Source organism: Anomalospiza imberbis, chromosome 16, assembly GCF_031753505.1.
Source record: "Anomalospiza imberbis isolate Cuckoo-Finch-1a 21T00152 chromosome 16, ASM3175350v1, whole genome shotgun sequence".
Lineage (NCBI taxonomy): Eukaryota > Metazoa > Chordata > Aves > Passeriformes > Viduidae > Anomalospiza > Anomalospiza imberbis.
In genome coordinates, this window is record NC_089696.1 from 13,643,033 (window position 1) to 13,664,557 (window position 21,525).

At 40.9% G+C, this 21,525-nt stretch overlaps 1 protein-coding gene across 4 annotated transcripts in view; it reads right to left on the reverse strand.

The window, feature by feature from the left end:
• SMURF1 (SMAD specific E3 ubiquitin protein ligase 1) overlaps window positions 1–21,525 on the reverse strand; it is a 45,432-nt gene that overhangs the window by 18,375 nt on the left and 5,532 nt on the right. For all 4 annotated transcript variants that reach the window (XM_068207163.1, XM_068207162.1, XM_068207161.1 and 1 more), the window contains exons 2-3: window positions 938–976; window positions 432–540 (exon numbers count right to left, since the gene is read on the reverse strand). In XM_068207163.1, coding sequence (XP_068063264.1) covers window positions 432–540; window positions 938–976 — 148 coding nt within the window. The remainder of the gene's footprint in view (window positions 1–431; window positions 541–937; window positions 977–21,525) is intronic.

Consider the following 21,525-nt stretch of genomic DNA (forward strand, 5'->3'; position numbering starts at 1 on the left):
TGCCATACAAATATCTCCAAATTCAAACACGTAAAAGCAAAGTACCACTTCTTTATTAACAAGGATTTTCTTCTTGGAAAAAAAAAAAATCAGTCCCTGAGAGGGCAGGGTTAGATGGGATATTGGGAAGAAATTCTTCTCTGTGAGGGTGCTGAGGCCCTGGCACAGGTTGTCCAGAGAAGCTGGGGCTGTCCCACCCCTGGAAGAGTCCAAGGCCAGGCTGGGAGCAACCTGGTCTAGTGGAAGGTGTCCCTGACCATGGCAAGGAACTGGATGATCTTTATGGTCCCTTCCAACCAATTCAATGAGATTCCATGAAACGTGACTCTTCTTGCTAACACAAAATGAAGTAGCAGTGCCAAGCCCGCACTGTTTATTCACTAGACAAATCTCTGGGATACTGTTTACTTATGACCTTACAAACAACTCACAGATCATAATGCTGGTTCCACTTGGGGTCCAACGTGTTCTTCACAGTGTCAGTGGAATGGCACTGACCTGACCCATCCACAACTATTTTAGCAAATGGGTCAGGAAGTCCTGGGGAAAGGAAAAGGTGCCGTTAAACACAGTCCTTTGTTTTGCTGCTTCCAAGACACTGCCATTAGAAGCTCCCCCCTCAAGAAAGGATAGTTGTCATTATCCTGAAAGTATTTTAGTAAATCCTGTGTTTGAGGTGTATGCTCCTGGTACCCCCCAGCACAGAGCTGTGAGCAGCAGCCTGCCTGTGGTTCCATCAGTCAGACTTCCAGCTGGAATTTGTGAGCCCTCGGTGCTTCCAACCCTGAAGTGCACACAATCTACAACCCAGAGTAACGTGTACTCCTGTAGTAAAGCAGTGCATACGACACACAGATGAGCCTCCACAGTAATGCACCATCTCCAAATAAATATGATTAATCCAGAGCAGAAAGTTACACAATTTGGACATACTTACTGAAGAAATCTTTCTTTGCGAGATTCTTGGCACATAATACTGCAAAACAAAAAAGCAAATAAAGAAATCTTAAGACTGTAAAAAAAGCTTTCGGGTAATCATATCAGCTAAAATAATACTTGATCATAATTCATAAAAAAACACCTAAATATTAGATGTGAGCATTGTTTTCTTTATCTGGGATTGGAATATTTACATATAAATTTGGCTTTATATTTGCTGCTTTAATTCTATTGTTACAACACATGGAAGATTTAATGAGCATCCCTTTGCATTAAAACCTCCTAATTTTCTTTATTTTATGTTTATACAAATGCTAAATCAGATTTTTGTTGTTGTTTCAGAATCCATCCATTTTAGAACAAGGGCTAAACATTTTCTGAACAAAGAATAGTTCTGGGATTCCTGGAAGAGACCTCTTCACTAAGTCACATTAAATGTAGTGCAACCTCCTGCTCCTTGCACACAAAGTGTGGATACATGGTGAAACAAAGCATGGCAGGAATTCTGCAACAGCAGAAGCAATCTGTAAATACACAAAGGTTTGGGGATAAGTGTGACAGGGCCTCAACTCAGGAGAAAAATAAATGTACTGAAAAAAAAAATCTGCATCAAGATGTTTTCCTTTGAAAGGGCCACAAATGAGACATCGTTTCCCTCTCTCCAATTCTACTCACCAGCACAGCAGTTTAAGAAAAAATTACATCAGGAAACTCACATCAATCTCCATTTCTACCAAGTCTATTACCAGCTACAAGTCTAATTTGCTTTTCCATAAGGACTGCTCAGTAGGATCTCAGCAATCCAAGTTGTTTAGTATCCATTAAAATGTTCTAACAGGCCAGGAAAAACAACTCCAGAGCCAAAGAGGAAAATATTGGAGCTCAACTTATCTCAAACTAAGATCCAAGAAAGGAAGGTAACTATAAAAGACATAATTACCGTTGAGGGAGTCTCTTTCCCCAGTGAGAAAAAAGAAATCTTTCAGCATGAGAATGAAAGCTCAGAAAATAATCAATGGCCAATTCCCCAGGTGTGGACCATTTCCCCTTCTCATCTCCATCTCCCCTTCTTCCTGACTTACCCTCAGTCTCACTGTAATTCTATACTGGGGAAAGGGAAGGTGTAAAGGAACAAATACTTTATTTATTTTTATATACTTCTACTAGAATTCCACCTCTCAGCTCCAGAGCAACATTCCCTACGTAACACAGGCAGCAGAGAAAAAACTGCCTCACCTCACGTGTCAAGCAAACAGATCAAAGAAATCCACTATTTAACCCAGAAGCTCATGGAAAAAATTACACAAATCCCCCCTCTTAGTGATAATTAAAGCAGCCACACCAGGAAAGGATTTTCAAAACTAATTAAAATTTACTTATTTCTTACACTGGTAAACTATAATCAGAGAAAGCTTCTCTTCCTTTTTTTTTTTAGACAACTGACCAAAAAGAGAAGTGTGCCAGACTATAGCAATTCAATTTGAAACAACACAGGGTTAGAGAATCACCATCCGCTGCCTGTGGAAGCACGACAGAGCAACCTTTAATTTCCTTTTCCTGTTGAGAGTGTTTCAGGGGAAAAACTACTCAAGAAAGAGAGACTAAGTACAAGTAAAATAAGAACTTCAGCATGCTAGTACCAGCCAAAGAGAATTCTGTGAGATTTTTAAAATCAACTCTACTTTGTCATCCCCGGTTTTAAGAATAATTTATTGAGCTGGAGAAGGATGACATCCATAACTTTATGCATATGGTTTGTCCATATAATTATTACCTTTATTCCATATTTCAGGTGTGCTTTCAAAATAGCAGCATAAATTTCTAAAGCTATTATTGAAGAATTATATTTTTCATGTAACTCTTTTCCCTCTGCCCCAGCCTTTCAGTCTACAGTAGATGAGCACAGCTGCCAATTTTCCACTCACAGCCTGTGAAACCCTCAATTTTCGGTTGCAAAAATTATTACTCTTTCTTGTAAGAAAAATATTGGCACAGAAGCTAATAGCTGAAATAAACCTTTATGGAGCAATCTCCAGAATCAGGCTGCCCGAGATGGACCACTGGCTCTGTTCCACTATTTGCATGTTAAACCCACTAGAGCAAAAAATATTTGCAAGAGCTGTATCACTTAAAAGCCACAGATTTCTAAATTCCAGTAAAAAAACAGGTGGCAAAGGTCAGCAACGGGAGACTTGGATGTGAAACCATGCCAGCAGCAGAGCAGACAGCCCCTCCCTGCTGTGCAAAGCTGGGACTGGGCCACATTTCCTTCTTAAACACATCGTCTCCAACAGGAGAGGACCTGATGGCTGCTACTTCAAGCCCCAAATTCATGGACTTGGGTAGATTTAGCTACAAAGGCTTAAAAAGTTATTAATTTTATCCCTGGTTCAGAGAGGGTTTAGGAGAATGAGACAGACCCTAAGCTCTTTGCCCAGGCCTTGCCCAAATCCCCTCTTTGCCCGTTTTCTGAAGTGCTTTTTCTTTTAGTTTTAATTTATTTTAAACAAGAAAGGTTCTGGGCTTGTCAGCAGGAGTGATCTCCCTGCAATTGTTGCAACACTACAAAAGGTACTAATTCTCCTGACTTGGGTATTTACATTCTGCCTCCTCCAAGTCAACCAACTTGTTTCAGCCTGACACAGGATTTGTTTATGTTCCACTCCCGATTGTTGCACAGCTCCGAAAAACTTCTTTTTTTAATATAACAGATCCCAAACAACACTGAAACAATGTCTTTACATCTAGATTATAATATTTATAAAGGGATGGGAATGTTTTTTTAAGTACCTGACATTATTGAGATAATTTCAAAGGCCAAATTAGCCAGCTGGGTGAAGTGCTAGTGTGAAAGCATATTTGGCAGGAGGTGAAGAAAGGATGAGCCTTAGACAAAGTCAGTATTCACCCTGGGGATGTAACTTGAGTGAGCTGAGAGGTTCCTCTGCCAGGCCCTGGTTGTCCACCCTGCCTCCAAACAGAAATGAATCATCTGCTGTGGTTCAGGAGGTGCTGCAGGAGCAGGACTGGTACAGTGAGGAGAGCACAGAGTGGCACCAGTGTCTGAACAACCCAGCTGAGAATTGCATCAGAAAGCTGCTAATTCACCCTGAGACACCATCCTGCAGCGAGAGCAGCACTTGCAGGGAGGCACAGAAAAACACTCTGGGAGAGGAACCATTTCAAACACTCCCAAGTAAACAGAGCCTGACTGCATCAGCACCAGATTTATTCCCATACACCACAGAATGTCTCAGTTTGGAAGGGACCCATAAGGATCACAGAGTCCAACTCCCAACACACCCCATCCCATTGCACACTGCTAAGATGTTACAAGTGTTTCCAGCTGCACAGTGTACAAAGGACAGAATTTCCTGGAGGGAAAAGTAAAGTAAATAAGGCAAGTGATGAAAATATTCCATAGGCCCAGCCTGTACCAATGCAAAACAGCAGGCAAATGTGCACCTGGGATTGCATTCATTCACACTTTGCAAGTTAAAGGTAGGAGCCTCCATGCTCAAATTAAGGACCTTTACATGTGGATGTGATCTGAGCTAACCACAGCTCAGTACCCAAGTTAATTCTGGAGACAAGACAAACCAGCAGTACGTCCACATCTTTCTTAGGAAAGGTGGGGGGAGGTCACAGTGAACCATGCTGGCAAATACCACTTGCAGCCATCTCTGGCCCTCCCTTGGATATTTCAGGTTAATTATTTATGCTTGTACAAACAGGCAGCCAGATTCCAGGATACATTCGTTTTACTTTGTGACAGAAGATAAACACAGGCCAGCAGGATGATGGCGTAGAAAGGACTTCACTCAATATTTCCTTCTGTATAGACCATCTTTAATCATAGAGATATGCAGCATGATCATTACAAGCACCACAGGCTGGTCGGTTTGTTCTAAGATAGAAGCAAAGAAGAACAATGAGGCTTTGGAACAGAAAGCAATAAAGATCTTGACATAAAATGAGACTAAAGTTACTGCACACAATTGGAAAATGAAAAAGGCTGCAAAGCAGGTCAAATTTGAGATATCCAAGTAATAGAAATATCTCTGCTAATGCTTCAAAGTCTGCATAGGTTTTGACTTGTGAACTTGGTAGCCTGTGTTGGAGGTGCCCCAGCAGGACAGTCCCCTGTGTGTGCCAGCTCACAGCCTGGTTTCCACAGCAGAAATCCCACCATTCTGAAAAACTGCTTTGGGAAGGCTGCATGGCAAAAACAGTGTACATGAAGTGGAAAAAAGCCTCCTCCAAAAAAGGAGAAAAAAGGAAACACCAGCTATTCACCACATGCTGCTCCAACACCCTAAAACTCATGGCCCACAATTAAAATCTTTGCTGAATCTCTTATGTGAAATCATGTCTCGTCCAAACAATTCCATGGATTTTGTGGAAAATACTCTGAATACCACAAGCCACCCCTTCTGAACTGCCCTGAGGAATGACTCTGCTTACAGTTGTGTTCTCTGCACATAAGCTTGAATGAGACTTCACTGCAGATGAGGTCTGGTTTTATTTCTACTACCAGACAACCCACGAAGGTTTCACATGTCTGGTTTTTTTAAGGATGATAATCATTTATATGTGGTGGGGTACAAAAAATGGTTTGATGGGAAAGATGGCTGAAGTGTGTAAAAATGCAGTTTCTCTACAGCTGGCCACATCACTGAACTGAAATACACCACTTTATTCACAAATTGCACTTTAAATTGTCACCACAAAGGCCAAGGTTTCTATTCTAGTCATTTTTTTGTTTGCTTTAGGAATACTTTTGGTCTTTCTCTTCGTCTGCTTGAGACTGAAATGCATAAATCCAGACTGCTTTAACTTCTCAGTAACCAAACCTGAACCGCTGCAGCGCCGGCGAGCACGAAGAGATAAACAAACCCACAGCCTTCCCTGACATTTGCCAAATAAGCCAATTAGCTGTATGGAACTAATTTCATCCTGACATGCACCCTGAGTGGCCTTTACTAATGATCTCAGCATTGTGGTGCCAATGAAATTTGCAATCTGAGACACAAACCAACCAAAAACCCACGAGAGCCCTCCGAATTCAGGCCCTGCATTCATGCCCTGACACTGGAAGGCTCTGCCTGAACTCATGCTAAAGCAGACCTTGACTACCAGATTAAAGCAAGGCTTCATTATAAACCCCTCAATTCTCAAAGAGTCTGTAGAGTTGATACACGAACCCTTTTTGTGGCCCTTTTGTGTAGGCTGCACTAAAAATCAAAGCCTCTTTTCAAGGCATGATCTCCTCGTGGGTTGGAACTTGGCTTCGTGTAGCCAGTTGCAAACACTAGACAACTTTGAAGAGATCTTCAAAAAACCACACACCCAGAAAAAGCCATTTTTATTAGTCCATTAACATGTCATTAAAGTATCTACTTAGTCAGGAATCAAAATTCCATCCTACCTAAGCAGAAACCAGTCACGAATGAGAGGCAGTTCTCCTACTGCATAAGAAACCAAGTTGGCAAAACAAGAGCTTCATCTCCGCTCCTAAGAATTACTCAAACTGAAAAATTCTCCAACAATAAGTCTTCACATACAATCAGCAAAGGCTGACTTAGCCCTCAATAATATAAATCATTGAAAAACCCAGCACAGGGCTATTGGAAGAACAAAACTCATTAAATTCCCTTTTAACTGAGACTGTGTACAGCACAAGACTAGTAAAGCAAGTTTAAAAATTAACTGACTGAGATGTAAAACTTGGAGAAACACTGAAGAGTTATGGAATCAGTTGAAGAACTTTGCAGGGATAAAAAAGGGAGATCAATAGGAAGCTGAATTAATGTTGATGTACAGAATCTGAGAAAGGCACACAAATCAGAGGTGGGAATAAGCTTACCAATTATTCCTCATACCAACTTTTCTCTCTCTTCTTCCCCCTCTGCTCACCCCTAACAAATACCTGAGATAAAGGTTTCTCAGATTAAATCTTTCATTAAATCCCAGCTATTGCCTCAGTTTTCTTATGACTTTGCAATGCCTCCCTCTAATCCAGGCCAAGAGCATTGTCATACTCTCCAGAGAGTTGCCCATTTCCTAGACAGACATACACCCTGAATATCCCCAAATGCATGAGTCTTACAGACACACCCTCAGCTCTGAAAGCAAAAGCTGCCCATGGGGTTTATCTGGTCCATGTGCCATTCCAATTGTACTTCCATGGGTGCTTTTAAAGTTTATTTTTTAGGCAAACCTTTCACAAACTGCTGTTTTACCACCTTCAGCTAATTGTTCTTGGCCCTGCAGTGGTTGCTCAGATGTAGGAAATGCAGCCAGAGATGCTGGGCAAGGGTGAGATCCTAACTGGTGACACTTCCTCTGTCACCAAGATGTCCTTGAAGCTCTGTCTTCCCTCACATCCCTTCCACTTTCTCTTTGCTGACTGTCTCCAATTATGTCCAAAGCACAACCAGTTTCTGTGAGAACTGGAATTTAAGAGCTAAGTCAGTTATTACCATCACCATTTTTACAGCCATTCCCAAGAACAGCCCATCATTTACACAGCTTTACCAGGAAATACGTTAACAGAACATAATGTAATTTATACCCACCGTGTGGTTTCTAAAACTCAGTCATCCACCCCCACCAATAATTCTGCCAGGACCACAGCCAAGTGGGACAATAATTTTGTAAGGAGAGATTTCCCAAATTCAGTCAAGATTTTGCTTTGTTAAAGTATCCACAAACAGTCTCCTGATTCCCTGAAAACAAAGGATACACTCGGGGTTCAGCTACAGTCACAGCTTCTATATGGTATACACTAGTAAGATACAGGGATATTTGTAAAAGCCTCAAAACTGCTGTTAAAACCACACAGAAAAATATTCTGTTCTCAGGGCAAATACAACTTCTTAGCTGAGAGCTAAACAAAACAATTTCAATGGGAAAATTCCCGCTGGAAATACAAAATGGACTTTTCATTTACTCCACATTTCACTGTGCAAGTTTACAGTTACTGGGATCAACACAGCTCTGGAATTCTTCCCTTATTCAATCTTTTGCATCTCTAACCACGTGCACTTGCATTGAATTATTCATATTTCCAAGCAAGTGGTGTCTATCCAGACAGACTTATCTGCACGCCTTGCACATTCTTCTTGTGCTCACACTTTGGATCAGACACATCGTGAGCTGTGCGACATCATCACCAAAATGAAGCTAAAAACACACCAGGAAACTATGTGGCTCAATTCCCTTAAATTGCATTAAAACTAGGGAATAAATCCATGCTGAAATCTCAATACTTTGCTTTTACAGTTACCCAAGCACCACAAAAGCATCTGGAAAAAAATTCCTAAAGCATGAAAAACATGTTCCTCCACCCACATGCACTCATAACTCAGATTCCAAACTGAATTTTACTAAGATGGCCAAACATATTTTGTACTTTCAACACCAAGGACGTTTCAAAGCATCTTTTTCAAATCCCTAAAAATGTCAGCACCTAATGGGACCCTGTTCTCATCCCAACATTGCTCACAACAGGTCCCAGGCAGAGCTGGGGATTGAACCCAGCTCAAACCCAGCTCTAATCCCAGAGTCCCAGTAACAAAAGGTCCTTTCTAGAAATCCTATCCAAATGTTCAGATATATGAATTTGTTTCTCTGGAAAATGTGAGGCAAACAACATTAAATTAAAAATCAAATACAGAAAATAAACCCTGAATGCTTTAGATATTGCTGAGGCATAAATTAGGTATGAACTAGCTGACATTCCTGTAGAGGAGAACAGTGCCTGTGCTCAGTCAGCATTTCAGGGAGGTGTGTTTCATTTAAGGTGCCTCTGATCTTCATTTTAATAAGTTCAAGGTATAAAGTCTTGAACACCTTATTTTCATTACCAAAAAGAAGCCTAGAAGGACTCTCCCGTGCAGCTGATCATTTGCTTACTAATTCAGTACATAAAAGGATTTTCCAATAAATATTATGTTCGCTATAAAACACAAAAATTTAGATTCTCCTTCTTCCCAGATATTCTCTCCGGGGCTACCCAGACCACTTCTACAACTGCATGTTTTATATGCAGTTTGTGAGATTCAAGTTACAAGTATGTTTCTGTACTAACAACAGCTTTTTTTTTCCCCCCACAAAACATCATCCAATTAATGGACTTCGAAATTCCGTGAGGAAAACCTGCACAACTGCTGTCTGCTGCTTTATAATGGAGGAGAAAGTGCAGAACAAGAGACCAAAACCAGAAGCAACACATTTGCGGGTACTTAACTGAGCACTACAATCAGTAGAATGAACAAGCACTCACAGCAATTAAACCAGACCCAGCCTTGGGGTCCTGTCCACGGAGCAAAACACTTGAAATGTCAGGAACACAGCACACAACTTTTGTACTTTCTAAGCCGGTACTATCTCCAGCTCAATATATAAATACTGCCTTGCCTCAGAAGAGCTGCTTGTTATGCAGAAGGCAGAAAGGAGTCTGACCTGCTGCTGCAGAACATGTGAAACCTGTGAAAGAAGAAACCTTGGTACAGAAAATCTTGGCAAAGTTTGAGTAGATCCAGCCAAGCAACAGTTCAATAGAAACACTGAATTTTTGTCAAACAGCAAAAGGTCTACAACTTCCAAGCTAAAACGAAGAAGATTTCTCAGTTTAAAACATAAAACATATGTTTTTATCTCCAAAGAGTGGCTGGTATTTACATTCCTTCACATACAGGTAGTGTCAGCATTTCAACAAAGCAATTTGAATGTTAAGCATTATTGTAAAGGAGGAGAAAAATGTAATTTAACACATTCTCAATCTCAATTTAAAACTGAGATTTGTTTTTCCAGACAAAACTAGTATTTGACTTCTTTGATATCGTACTGCAATTAAATAAGATATAAAATCAACTTTACAGGAACAAAAGTTTCCAATTGGGGTATATAATAAAGAGTACAAAATTAATGTCTGGTTTTCATCAAGTGCTAAGTAGATTGCTCAAAAGCAAGAACACTTATTCAAAAAATTATGTGTAAGTTGTAAACTATGTAAACTATTAGTTCATCCCATGGGGCTTAAATGTATCAGTAAAAGAGCTGTAGTTAAACAATCCACATGGAACATTGCCTTAGTGCTCAATATACAGCTTTGGCTCTGGACTGCTCAACTCAGTGTTAAACTGAAGCTTCCTTGTGAACCAAGAGCAGGAAGCTGGCAAGAGAATCACTTCAGTGACCCAGGAAGCTGCTGATGCTGAGATTAACTTTCATCAAAATGAAGGGAGGAAAAAAAATCCCTGTTTTAAAAACATTGAAAATACAAACGACAAATTTTGCTGTTTTTTAGAGCAATTTTTAGAAGTTCATAAATACAAGTATAAAAACGCTGACGACCACTGTGGTCACAATGTTCAAGAATCCACATTTCTTCATTCATACAGAAACAGCGAATGAAGAATTTTCAATACGGAAATTCCACAGGAAAATTTGGCTTACAGGCTACTATGTACACAGAAATAAGAAACCTCAGAACACTGCATGGGGCCTAACTTATTTCAGTATAACCAAGACTCATTTTGCATTTCTTTAATAACTGGAAATCTTGTAACAAGCAGTTGCTCAAAATCTATTGCAAAGAATAACACTTACCAAGCACCTCTTCTGGCACTACTAACTTCAGTAACTGCTACCAGGACAAATTCAAGCAGGTACTGGATGACTTTTCAAGAGGCACAGTCAACACCCCAAATTTTTTTACAAGTAAACGAAAAGCATTCTTTCTTTCAAGTAAGGCATCAGCACCGTATCACTGCTTTACCACCACATACCTCAGGTTAACAAATGCCTCAGAAACTTTCCCTGATTTCCAGCACATCTCGCTGTTTTCCATGCTTGGATTTCAACTGAGGTATGCTGAGTGCTTTTTGGCATGTTTGGATAGAAACATAAAAAGCCTCAAGTCTTGTCATGTAAAGCTTTTCAAAGCCATGGGCCTTGCTGCCAAAGAAACGTTTTCATGCTCTTACAGCTTTTCCCTTCCTTATTCTCAGACCTGCTGTTTGCTTTGTGGTCAGGATGGTAACAAACACATGAGCTGGAGCAGCTCTTTCTGACCTGACCCTGAGTGAGTTCTGACTTAAAAATCAGGGCAGTGAAAGTCCATATTCAGTGAAGAGTTAAGGGAGCACAAAAGCCCAGAGTTCATTTTGTTCTAGGCTACTTAGAGTGGCCAGCCAAAAACTGGACCAGCTGGAATTCATTCCCAAGTACTTCTTTCTTCCCAGAGCTCCCTGGGCTGTCGTTATCAACCTGAGGATAACAAACATATGGATCATCAAGATGGAGTTGGTGCTGGAAAGAAGTGGCAGAGCCTAATGGCCCATAATAAATGAAGTCTTGATCCTAACTTGGATCTTAGTACTGAGGTATAAACGCTTTTAACGTCTTAGGGGGAAAACTGCCCTCACTAGATGGAATTAAACATTCCACTGACTTCTCTTCTTGATGGTTTCCTTGTTACCAGCTCTTGCACACATCTATTTTTGTCTTCATTAACATTCCATATTCAAATTATATCCATCAGATTCCAGACGATTTAAGAGGCATGTGCAAAAAAAGAAGGGAAAAACGACACCCTGACCATCTAGGTAAAATTTAAAAAAATAATTCAGGCGGATTAAGTGCTGAGCTACAAATGGAAAAATTGCTTTAATTTGCTATACAAAAGCTAAAATAAAGGTAGCAAGTTTAAAAACAGGAAGAGAGAAGACAAACTGTGTTCGCCCAAATTAAATTCTTGGCACCCTTTCTGATTTTGAATCAGGTACATTAGATGTTTTACAATATTGTTTTTAACTCCTGGAAATGTTTTCAATCTCCAGTAGCTTATTTTGTGATTATTCTGCCCATTATAATCACTTCCAACATCCGCCCAAGAAGCTGCAAATCGCTCTCCACTGTCTTCATGTCTATTTTTTCATTTATTCAGAGAACTCAGCTCAAACTCTCCTTGTTTACAAATGAAAAACCCAAGGCAGCCCCAAACACCCGTGTTTGTGGAGGGCACCGATGCTAAAAGGTGAGCAGCCACCTGGACACCTGCCAAGGAATCGGCTTGTCTGGGCTTATTAGCCCGGGGCCTTGTGCCAGCCCTGCTGAGCCTGGGGAGGGACATGGGGAGGTGACAGTGGTGGCACTGGGGAAGGAGGGGGACTGCAAGTGGATGTACAGGAATAAGGAAGCTGTGGCAGAGGCGAAGGAGAATGGGACAGAAACGAGGCTTGTTCCAAAAAAAGACCGCAATTACAGAGGTATTAATAGCTTTGTGAAGCCAATTTTTTATCATTCATTCACCTACTTTTGTTCTTTTATTAGGACTGAATTATTGTTTTTTTGTTTTTTGTTAGGACTGAATTATTGTTTTCTTCTACAGGACGTTTGTCCAGCTGTCACAAGGAAAACATCCCCAAGCAACAAACTTTCCAAGGAATTAGTATGAAAGCTTGTACGTAGAGGAAGAAAGTCTGATTTAATAACCAGTTCCGTTTAAAAGCTACAATGAGAGAATGATGTGTAAGAGACTTTTTTTGGTGCTGCCATTGTTACAGGATAAGTCTTGTCTACATGAAGCACGTAGACACACTCCTTCCAATCTACCTCATCACCTATTAGTCACACAAGTGGTAAATCCCTAAAAGCACTTTGGCTCGGGCCATGCAAACGCTGGATGAACTGAGTTACATCAGTTCTCATCTGATTTCCCCGCAATGAGCTGCACGTGACTGCTGCTGTGCCCGAGGAAATGTGGGTCAATCCGTGTGCGTCCCGGTGCTGGATGTGCTAGCTCTCGAGGGACATGCAGCTCTGTGACTCAGGAGCAGCGGGCCGGCAGGAAGGAATTAGTGATGCTCCATGCTGGGGCGTTCACACAGCACTGCCCATCCTCTGGAACGGGATCTCGGAGCACTCCAGAACTCCCTCAGCAAAATGCTCCTCCAAAATGTTCAAATGATGGAGAAGGCTGTCAGGCACATGGCACGACAGCGGCCACTAAAAGGAAGCTACTTCCTTCAGAAGTAATTAATCACCCGTGGTGTTTGGGTGTCAACACCCAGATCTCACAGCCAAGTCTCTCAGCTGAGCAGCAGCGAGATGGACAATCCAACACTACTGCTGCTTTGGAGCTGGGGGATGGAGCAGGATTCCTCCCAGGACATGCCCCTGCTGGATGTGGTTAACCAATAACCTCATGGTAGCAACCCTTTCTTCCAAACCTGATCTCCAATTAGTACCAAAGTTCAGCAGATCCCTGTTACACCCGTGTTATCGCTCTCTTACACAAGCAAAGCCACCCTCTTCACTTTAGGTATTTTAAGCAAAATGTCTCATTCTTGCATGACCTAAGGGAGGCACCAAACTGGGAGCTGAATGGCACCAAACAGGACTCTATGAAAAGAAGGCTTTTATTCCAAATAAAGCTGTATCAGCCTATGTGTTATTCCCTTGTTCTAATCATATAGGCCAGCATCTATTTAAACTGCCAAGCTAATGACTTCAAATTTGATCAATAGTCTCTGTTTATTCAGCCAAGTGCTACTGACAGTCACCAGGGATGAACAACAAAACAAACACACTGGTCAGAGCCAATCCCTGGTTGAGCAAGAAAATCCAATCCATGATGGCAAATACCCTTCGATTGAATGGGGAGGTGGGGAGGGAGGCCTGTTGCCCACGGACACAGACACAACCCCTCTCCTCTGTGCCCACAGAGCATTTATCCACATTATTCTGCTAACAGCCAGCTCGTGAGCCGAGTGAACTCAAGCAGAATTAACATCAGAGTGGCTCCAACTCTTATCGTGTGCCATTGTAGTTATGCTAAAATATTTCCATTTGTTGTCAGATTAAGCATGGCAGGACATGACAACAGTAAGAGGATGTCACTAAGCCTTTGGACCATAAGCAGTGTTTTCCCTCATTGTCACCTTTTCCGCTACAGAAGGAAATTTCCTTTGGAGAAGCTTCAAGAAAGACTGGAATCACCTTCTTGAAAGCAGGACAAAAAAGTCCTGGACTGAATCTCCAGCTAAAGGATGCTAGGAATGTTTTAGTTACAGACTGGCTGCAGAGAGCAAAATAAAAATAGAGTTTAGAATGAAAACAGATAAGTAGAGCATGCGTAGCATTCTAGCACAGATTTTTCTTTCAAAACAAATAAACATTTTCATTGCAAAATCAGTTTCTCAACAGTGGCTTAACAACAATATATGTGGACTTTCCTCCCATTGGCAATTTTTATTAACAACTTGCAAGCTCCTCTCTAAAGAAACCTCCCTTTCAAACCCCAAGTGAATCTCTAGTCACAAAGACTGGGATCTGGGTGAAAATGTTTTAGTGCATTATTCTGACTTGGATCTTTGGTCACAATTTTTTCAACATTATACATCCATCACTTTGCCTGTCGACAGCACCTGTTTGCCATTTTCCTTGTAAAAAATGTCAGTGTCCATTACATCAATAAATTACAATCCCACTACTGCTCTGAGATACCTTGATCAAAGGTATTACATAAATAAACTGGAGCTTGAAGGAAAAAACATGATGACTCTTCCTATACAACCTTAATGCATATTCAGAAACAGGACTTTATGCAAGTGACACCACTCGGATGCAGGACACTGCAAAAAAAAAAAAAATTAAGACAAGTTCTCTTGAACAAAAACTTCTTTACCAAACTACTATACTGGCACATCCAATGCCCAGAATTTAATACCTAAAAAACCCAGTACATGAGGATAGCTGGTTCACTCAAAGCCTAAGATGTTTGCTTTCCACTTTAAATTGATTAAATAGATTGAATACATTACATTTCGCATGGATGGTTAACAGTGCTAATATTCCAGACAAAATGAAATGCTGTATGAGGAAAATTCTCACTAGGGCTACCTCCCCCTGGATATATTCCTTGCTCTCACAGTAATTTAGTATAACGGAGCCCTAACAATTTCACTGAACAGGATTACAAAAACGGCTCTGCACAGTTCATGGCACAGAAACTCCCAGAAATATCTATTTCTTCACTACCTTCTCCACACAGGGAATGCACTTGAAAAACAGGCTGACACTTGCTTTGTGGGAATCATAAACTAATATAATGTTGGTTGCTTTGTTTTTATGAAGAAGGTGCTTCTTGTTTATCAAATAGTCGAGATATTAAAAGCCAGCCTTTTATTTGCATTCATATCACAGAGGACTTGCACACCTCAGAATCAGATATTGTCCAAGCACTGAATGACAAACTACTGATAAACCCAAAAGAGAGCAAATTTTAATAAAAAATTTCCACGAGAGAAAAACCTTTAAACACCATCTCACTCCTTACTCCAATGAGCTATGTGGCACTAATTTGAAGTGATAGTGCTGTTCTTTTAATTAAAAAATGCCAGTAGGAGGTTGATGCAGTGGCTGGTGCTGGAAGCGACGTGCTCGCAGGGCGCAGCTGAAGCTTTGTGTGAGGAATTAAGGCACAGTTTCAGCTGGGTGAAAAGGCAAAACAAAACCCCTAAATGCAAACAAACATATAGGGAGTGTTATTACAGGTGCTTGATAAAGTTATCTGGATGTTTGTCTCAGAGAATGTTAAATTCTGGGGGAAAAAAAAGGCAATAAAAACCCCAAACACTCTCATTGTAGTTCATGAATCTTGGTTTACCTATAGGTGTGTGGGAATTAATTCAAGTATGTCCCTTCCCTGCCTACCTCAGAGCTCCTCTCTCACTTGCCCAGGTTGCTCCTTCCACATCTCCTGTGCACAGAGCTGGGACCAGGACCACTCTGCCAGACCATGGGAGGGCAGATTTGCTCTCCCAAGCTCCTCATCTCCATGAGTTCTTGAGCCCTGGTCTGCTTAATATCTCTGCCTCTTTCAAATCTGACTGAAGTCAGATGAAAAGCCAAAACTTAGTTAGAGGAGAATGACAGGTGAGATCCCTTTTCAGCCTGGTAATTTTTCAGTCTGGAAAAAAAGATTAAGCTTGTCCTGTAAATTTATCCATCAGCCTGATGGTCAAATAAGGCAGCACTTTGTCCTGGAAAGTGTAGACAGCTTCCACATTCCAGATTTCACTGCTGATTTGTGAAACACCAAAAGGCTAAAAGACTGATTAATCTACAAGAAATCCTCACAAAAATATTTGCTGGATCATCTCCCACTTGGTCTTGCAACATCTTAATTCCAACAGCCCAGAAGACACAACCACAGCAGCAACCACATCCAGGGCATAAAAGAAGAGCTCTACACTGGCATTTGGGAGCATGACAATCCTTAAAACCAGCGGCTGCTCCTCCTGATACAGCCTCCCTGGGGAAGGAACATCCCAGAAACAAGCAGGACATTCTGCCTTTACTTGGCATATGGAGCAGCAAAGAGAAGTCAGTTTATCCACAAGCTTCTGGTATATTTACTCACCACTCCTACAATGACTATTTCAATCACGTTTACACTACCAGCATCATCTCAAACATCACAGATAAATCTGTTTTCTTCAGCTGTTTCAAAGTCTGTTTTCTCTCTGCACACTTGCAGGATTTACATCCTAAGGCAATGAGAAAAAAACCTGTTACTACTTTCCAACTGGGCTTTATTTTCTTCTCCCCCCCTTCTATCAAAAATAGCTCTCATCTACGTTCTAGTTCAATTTGGAAGTAGCACATGCAGACTTGATAAGCATCCTGCAAAGGAAATGCCTTGGATTGCAGACCACTTACAACATATTTTCCAAAGCAACTTTTATAAATCCCATTTGATGGCTGGTTTGCTAATTTCTATTGAAGCTTATCAAAACATCATTTGTAACAAGTCAAATTACTTCTGTGATTGCACAAATTAAAAAAAAAAATTACAAAAGAAACGACTGTGACTAGAAGTCCAAGCCAAGCTGCTGCGTTATACTGAAGTGTTATTTATCCTGTTATCAGACAGACCTGGAACTCCGAGGAGGTATTTCATTTTCAGCTAAAGAACACAACACAGAAAAGCACCTATGTACATGTTTCTTCTGTTTGCCAAAGTCTCCTTCTAGAGCTGGTGACAGCACAATTATTGGAGCTGATTCCATCACCCTCAGCAGATCCAGGGGCTGCCCGGCTGCCTCACATAGAGCTCGATAAATGAGCACAGACACATTAATTAATAAATCTTGAAAGAAGTCCATTAATATTAAATTCCCTAAAATTCTTGGAAAGAAGGAATAAAAGCTGTTCCCATTATGGCACATTAGCTGTACACACAGCATACTATTTTTAGTTAATTATTGCCCAGTATGAAGAAGTCACTCTTATAAAGAGCCAGACACTTATTCCTACACCCTGGGCTTTTCCACAGGTAAATTTAATGTTGGATTATTGAATGAATGACAGGATCTCTGGGAAAAGGTGCTGAGATTTAAATCTGAGTGTGGTTACATCACAGAACTTGGTTATATCACACACTTAGCAAATTGTATAAAGTCATTAAAGCCTGAGTTCAGCACTGAAGCCCTTCTCTGACTCCAGATCATTCAGAGGCTGATGGACTGTGCTGAGTTTCACTGCTGAACCACTCTCTGGCACCTTCTGGCTTCCCTAACTTCACTTTTGCCTTTTAACCTCATCTCACCTCATTTCACCACTCATCTGCGCAAAGGGGACCTCAGCAGAAGTATTTTCACTGTGGTTAAAAACAATTTCGGGGTGGGTTGAATGCATCAGGCGATCACAGCACAAAAACGCTTTACATAAGGGATAGCTGGGAGATGAAAAATTAGATACACAGCAATTCCCTGCCAATTTCAAACCCCACAACATTTCAGGCATTATTTTTTTTTCACTAAGCCATTTCTGCTCTCTCTGATCTGCTCAGTTGGGTATTTACAGACACATGAGATATGAACATGCCCACTGCAGCACTTAATGTGGCCATTACCTGTCTGCAGATGTTTTTAAGAAAGAGATATGAGAGTCACTGCTCGGAATTCCTTGGAATATAAAGCACTGAAGTAAGTATCACTTCAAGAGCCCAGAAAATTCACCCAATTTCTCTTTCAAAGGCTGACATCAGACCTTTAGCTTACACTCACCCACTCAACTGCTAATCCAAAGTTTACCAAATGTAATGGATTCTCTCCCCATTAACATTAAAGGAGCAACAATGAGGTATCTGTTAATTAGACTTACACTTGTAAAATATGATATTTTAATTCTGAATTAAAGTGAAGTTCCCACATGCTTATAAAAATGTCTGCATATGGGAAAGGAACCAAAACACATCAGCTACAAGGACAAAGAACACGGATTCCCTGGGAAACGCATCAATCACTGCAAGTCTGAATCAAACTGAAATTCTTCATTTTTCTAAATTCCGCACTTGTGTAGTCAAAAAAAATTGTTAAAGCAACAGTACAATCCATACACTCAGTTCATTTTCGGTCTGGAGTTTTGGTGGGTTTTTTTTCCCTTTTGCTCTTCAGGAAAACAGAGCACATGTATTTCTAAAGATGTTTCCTTTCCAACAAACTTTTCAGGTCATACAGCCCATGTACTAAAGAATGTGAAAGCACTGACCACAGGGATTGAATTTTCTGCTGCAATGTCCGGTTGGCTTTGGGGGTGCAACACAGACCAAATCTGGCATGTGAAGAAGAAAGGTCAGGGCCGTGAAAAAAGAAAGTCTGGACTGATGTGAGGAGTTGCCAAAATAAATAAATAATTTTCCAGTATAAATAAAAGAGGCAACTATCTTCAGCGTTTTAACCTTTATTTTCAGGAGAAAAATACAAAGGAGAGCTTTTATTATTGTCCTGGAAACATCAGGAAGACAAATTAGAAACAGATTTTAACACATGCAAATTTAATTTGTTATTTTGTGACAAAAACAAGATATGGAAACTTTAAATTGATAAATACATAACAATTTTATTTTAGTCTAATTATTAGAGGAAATAGGCAGATATTTAAGGAAGACAAAACTGTAAACATATTAAAAGGTCAACAAAAATACTATTTTTCCTAATTCATTCATCCAAAAATGCCATTTTACTCCAAATAATGGAATGTATCTACAAAGATCTCGTCAACTTGAGGAAAAAAGACTGAATCCTATAAAAAAATATTTCTTTTCCTGACACTGGTTACCTATGAAAGCAAAAACTCCTGCAAGAGAAGGATAATAGCAAGTCACCTATGAAAGAAAAAGCAACAAATTTTATTTTCTTCAGCAGACCTTCTTCCTAATGAGTTGGGAAAGAAACATCCACCATTCAAAAAAACCAACCACAGGTAAAACTGCACATTAGTGAGGACATTCAGGGCCACTCAGCACTCCTGCAGTACAGCAGGCAGTGTAGTGGTCAGTAGTGTGCCCTTCGCTCCTAAACTGCTGTACAGCCTCAGGAATCAGGAGCCCAGGTGTAAAACGGGAAGCTGGTACAAAGTCCAATTCCACAGGATTTTCCATCGTTTCTTATGGTTTAGGATTATGAGCTTAACTCATTTGAACTGCTCCATCACACAGTGGCCAAGGCAGGGCCGGTGCTCACCAGAGCTGCTGCTGTGCCAAGGACAATTCCCTCCAGCTGTGGCGAGGTGAGCACAGCTGGAACGGCTGCCTGCAGCACGGCGAGTTCACTGCAGGGATTGTGCATTATTTTTCCATCACTCCCAAACAATAATGGATTGTTTTACCCACAAACAGATGAACAAACCTTCCATTTAAATACTTTCTGTTAAATTGTATCAGTATGCAGAATAGTGCCCATATCCTCCAAAAAAAACCCAGGGAAGAGGATTTTTCCGGGGGAGGGGAAGACGAGTAAAGAGGGCTCTGCCAGCTTTATCTGTCTATGCTGGGAATTGGGTAGCCTTGGGGATTTTTGCCTGCTGTGCTTAGTGTCCCTGACAACAAGCCAGTTTGAATTTTGGCCTTTAACTTGACAAAAATGACTTACTGAAGAGGAAGGCATCAAGCTATTACAGCCCTGTGGAGAGATTCTTTGGAAACAGCATGGATGCTTACTCTGCCAATTCAACTAGAGCATCATCAGATTTATCATCCTACACCCCCAAATATTCACCATGTAGCTGCCAGTTCATAAGAGAGCATGACAAAGAAAAAATTCCATCCTTTCTGCTATGTTCTCCAATTATATTTCATACTTTCCCAGACATGGAAAACTGTAAAATATCCCCCGGGATCCCCTCTCACAAACTACTAAATTTCCCCTTAAACACATGTGAAACAAAGTTTAAAAACACATAGCATCTTAATGCTAATTGACCTACTACCTCACTTAGCAAACATATATGCAGCTTTCTTCTTTTATTACATTAACACTTATATAAATAATTTTAAATTGAGATATACACACTTGCTGTGTGGTTTACAAAATCACTAATGTCTCCTCTGATTTTTCCCTCCCAAAAACTTCCAACACATGACTTGCACACACCTGAGCTTTTCAATGTTCAGCACCTTAGTCTAAGTCCTAGAGCTAGACTTACACAGGAAAGCTGAATTTGCACCGAAGCAGCTGAAAGCATGAGCACAGGTTTTCTTCCGCCAGCTTTCGCATGGCAGGTGACAAATTTTTGGCAATGAGGGTCAGCAGACCAGGAAGGAGATAACATCTTGAGTTACTGCAGCAGTATTTCAGGAACTCACTTGTAAGCACCTGAAACATCACAATGTCAGAGCAGCAGCTTCCTCACCACCAGCCATAATACAAGTGCTCCACGTCAGCTACCCGCAGGCTTAACTGCAGCCTGCCAACAGACACGGGAGAGAATGTGAGATGATATCCAGGTGAAAAAAGCTGGAAGTGGTTCAGCTGTAGTGCTGTCCTCACAGAGGGATGGCAAAGCATCAAGGACCATAGTAAGACCTCAGTGAAGACGTTCCCTAAAAGCTGAGCAGATCCCAACACAATGGCTGTCAACCTCGAGACCCAAGATCGCACTGACTCCCCTCTGTCCTGACAACTGTTGGTACAGGAAAGAGCAAGCCCTTTGCAGTAACAGTTTATTTCACTCTGGAGGAATAAATCAGCATCTGCTTCCATGAAAAACATAAAAAATATCAAAGCTTTCAGTGATATTCCAAACTTTAGTCCTTGTCATAGTAATACTTTGACTATTTCCAGAGGAATAATAGTAGAGAAACATAACAACAACAAAAAAGATTCCATTCCAAACTTAGGGGAAAAGATGGCAGATGGAACATCTCTTCCAACCCTTTTATTAAAATTTTCTCCTCGCTTAATTCTTACATGAATTGCTCTGCTGGGTACATACCTAAACTTCACACCCAACCAACTGATTTATCCACATCATATCCAAACCATTCTGCTCTATCCCGCTGCCTCCACCGAGACAGCCCAAACCAACACGACAGTGAGTAGCTGACTCAAGAACCATAAATAGCAGCAAGTAATCCAACCAGATTAATCCAGCTCTAAGCACGGCAACTGGACTGCCTTCAAGGTGGGCAGTAATCCAGGTAAACCTCCAAAAACCACACACATGGATGGTATTTCCATGATGTTCTTCTCCATTCTGTGACCCATCAAGCAAGCCTACGGCCAGCTCAGG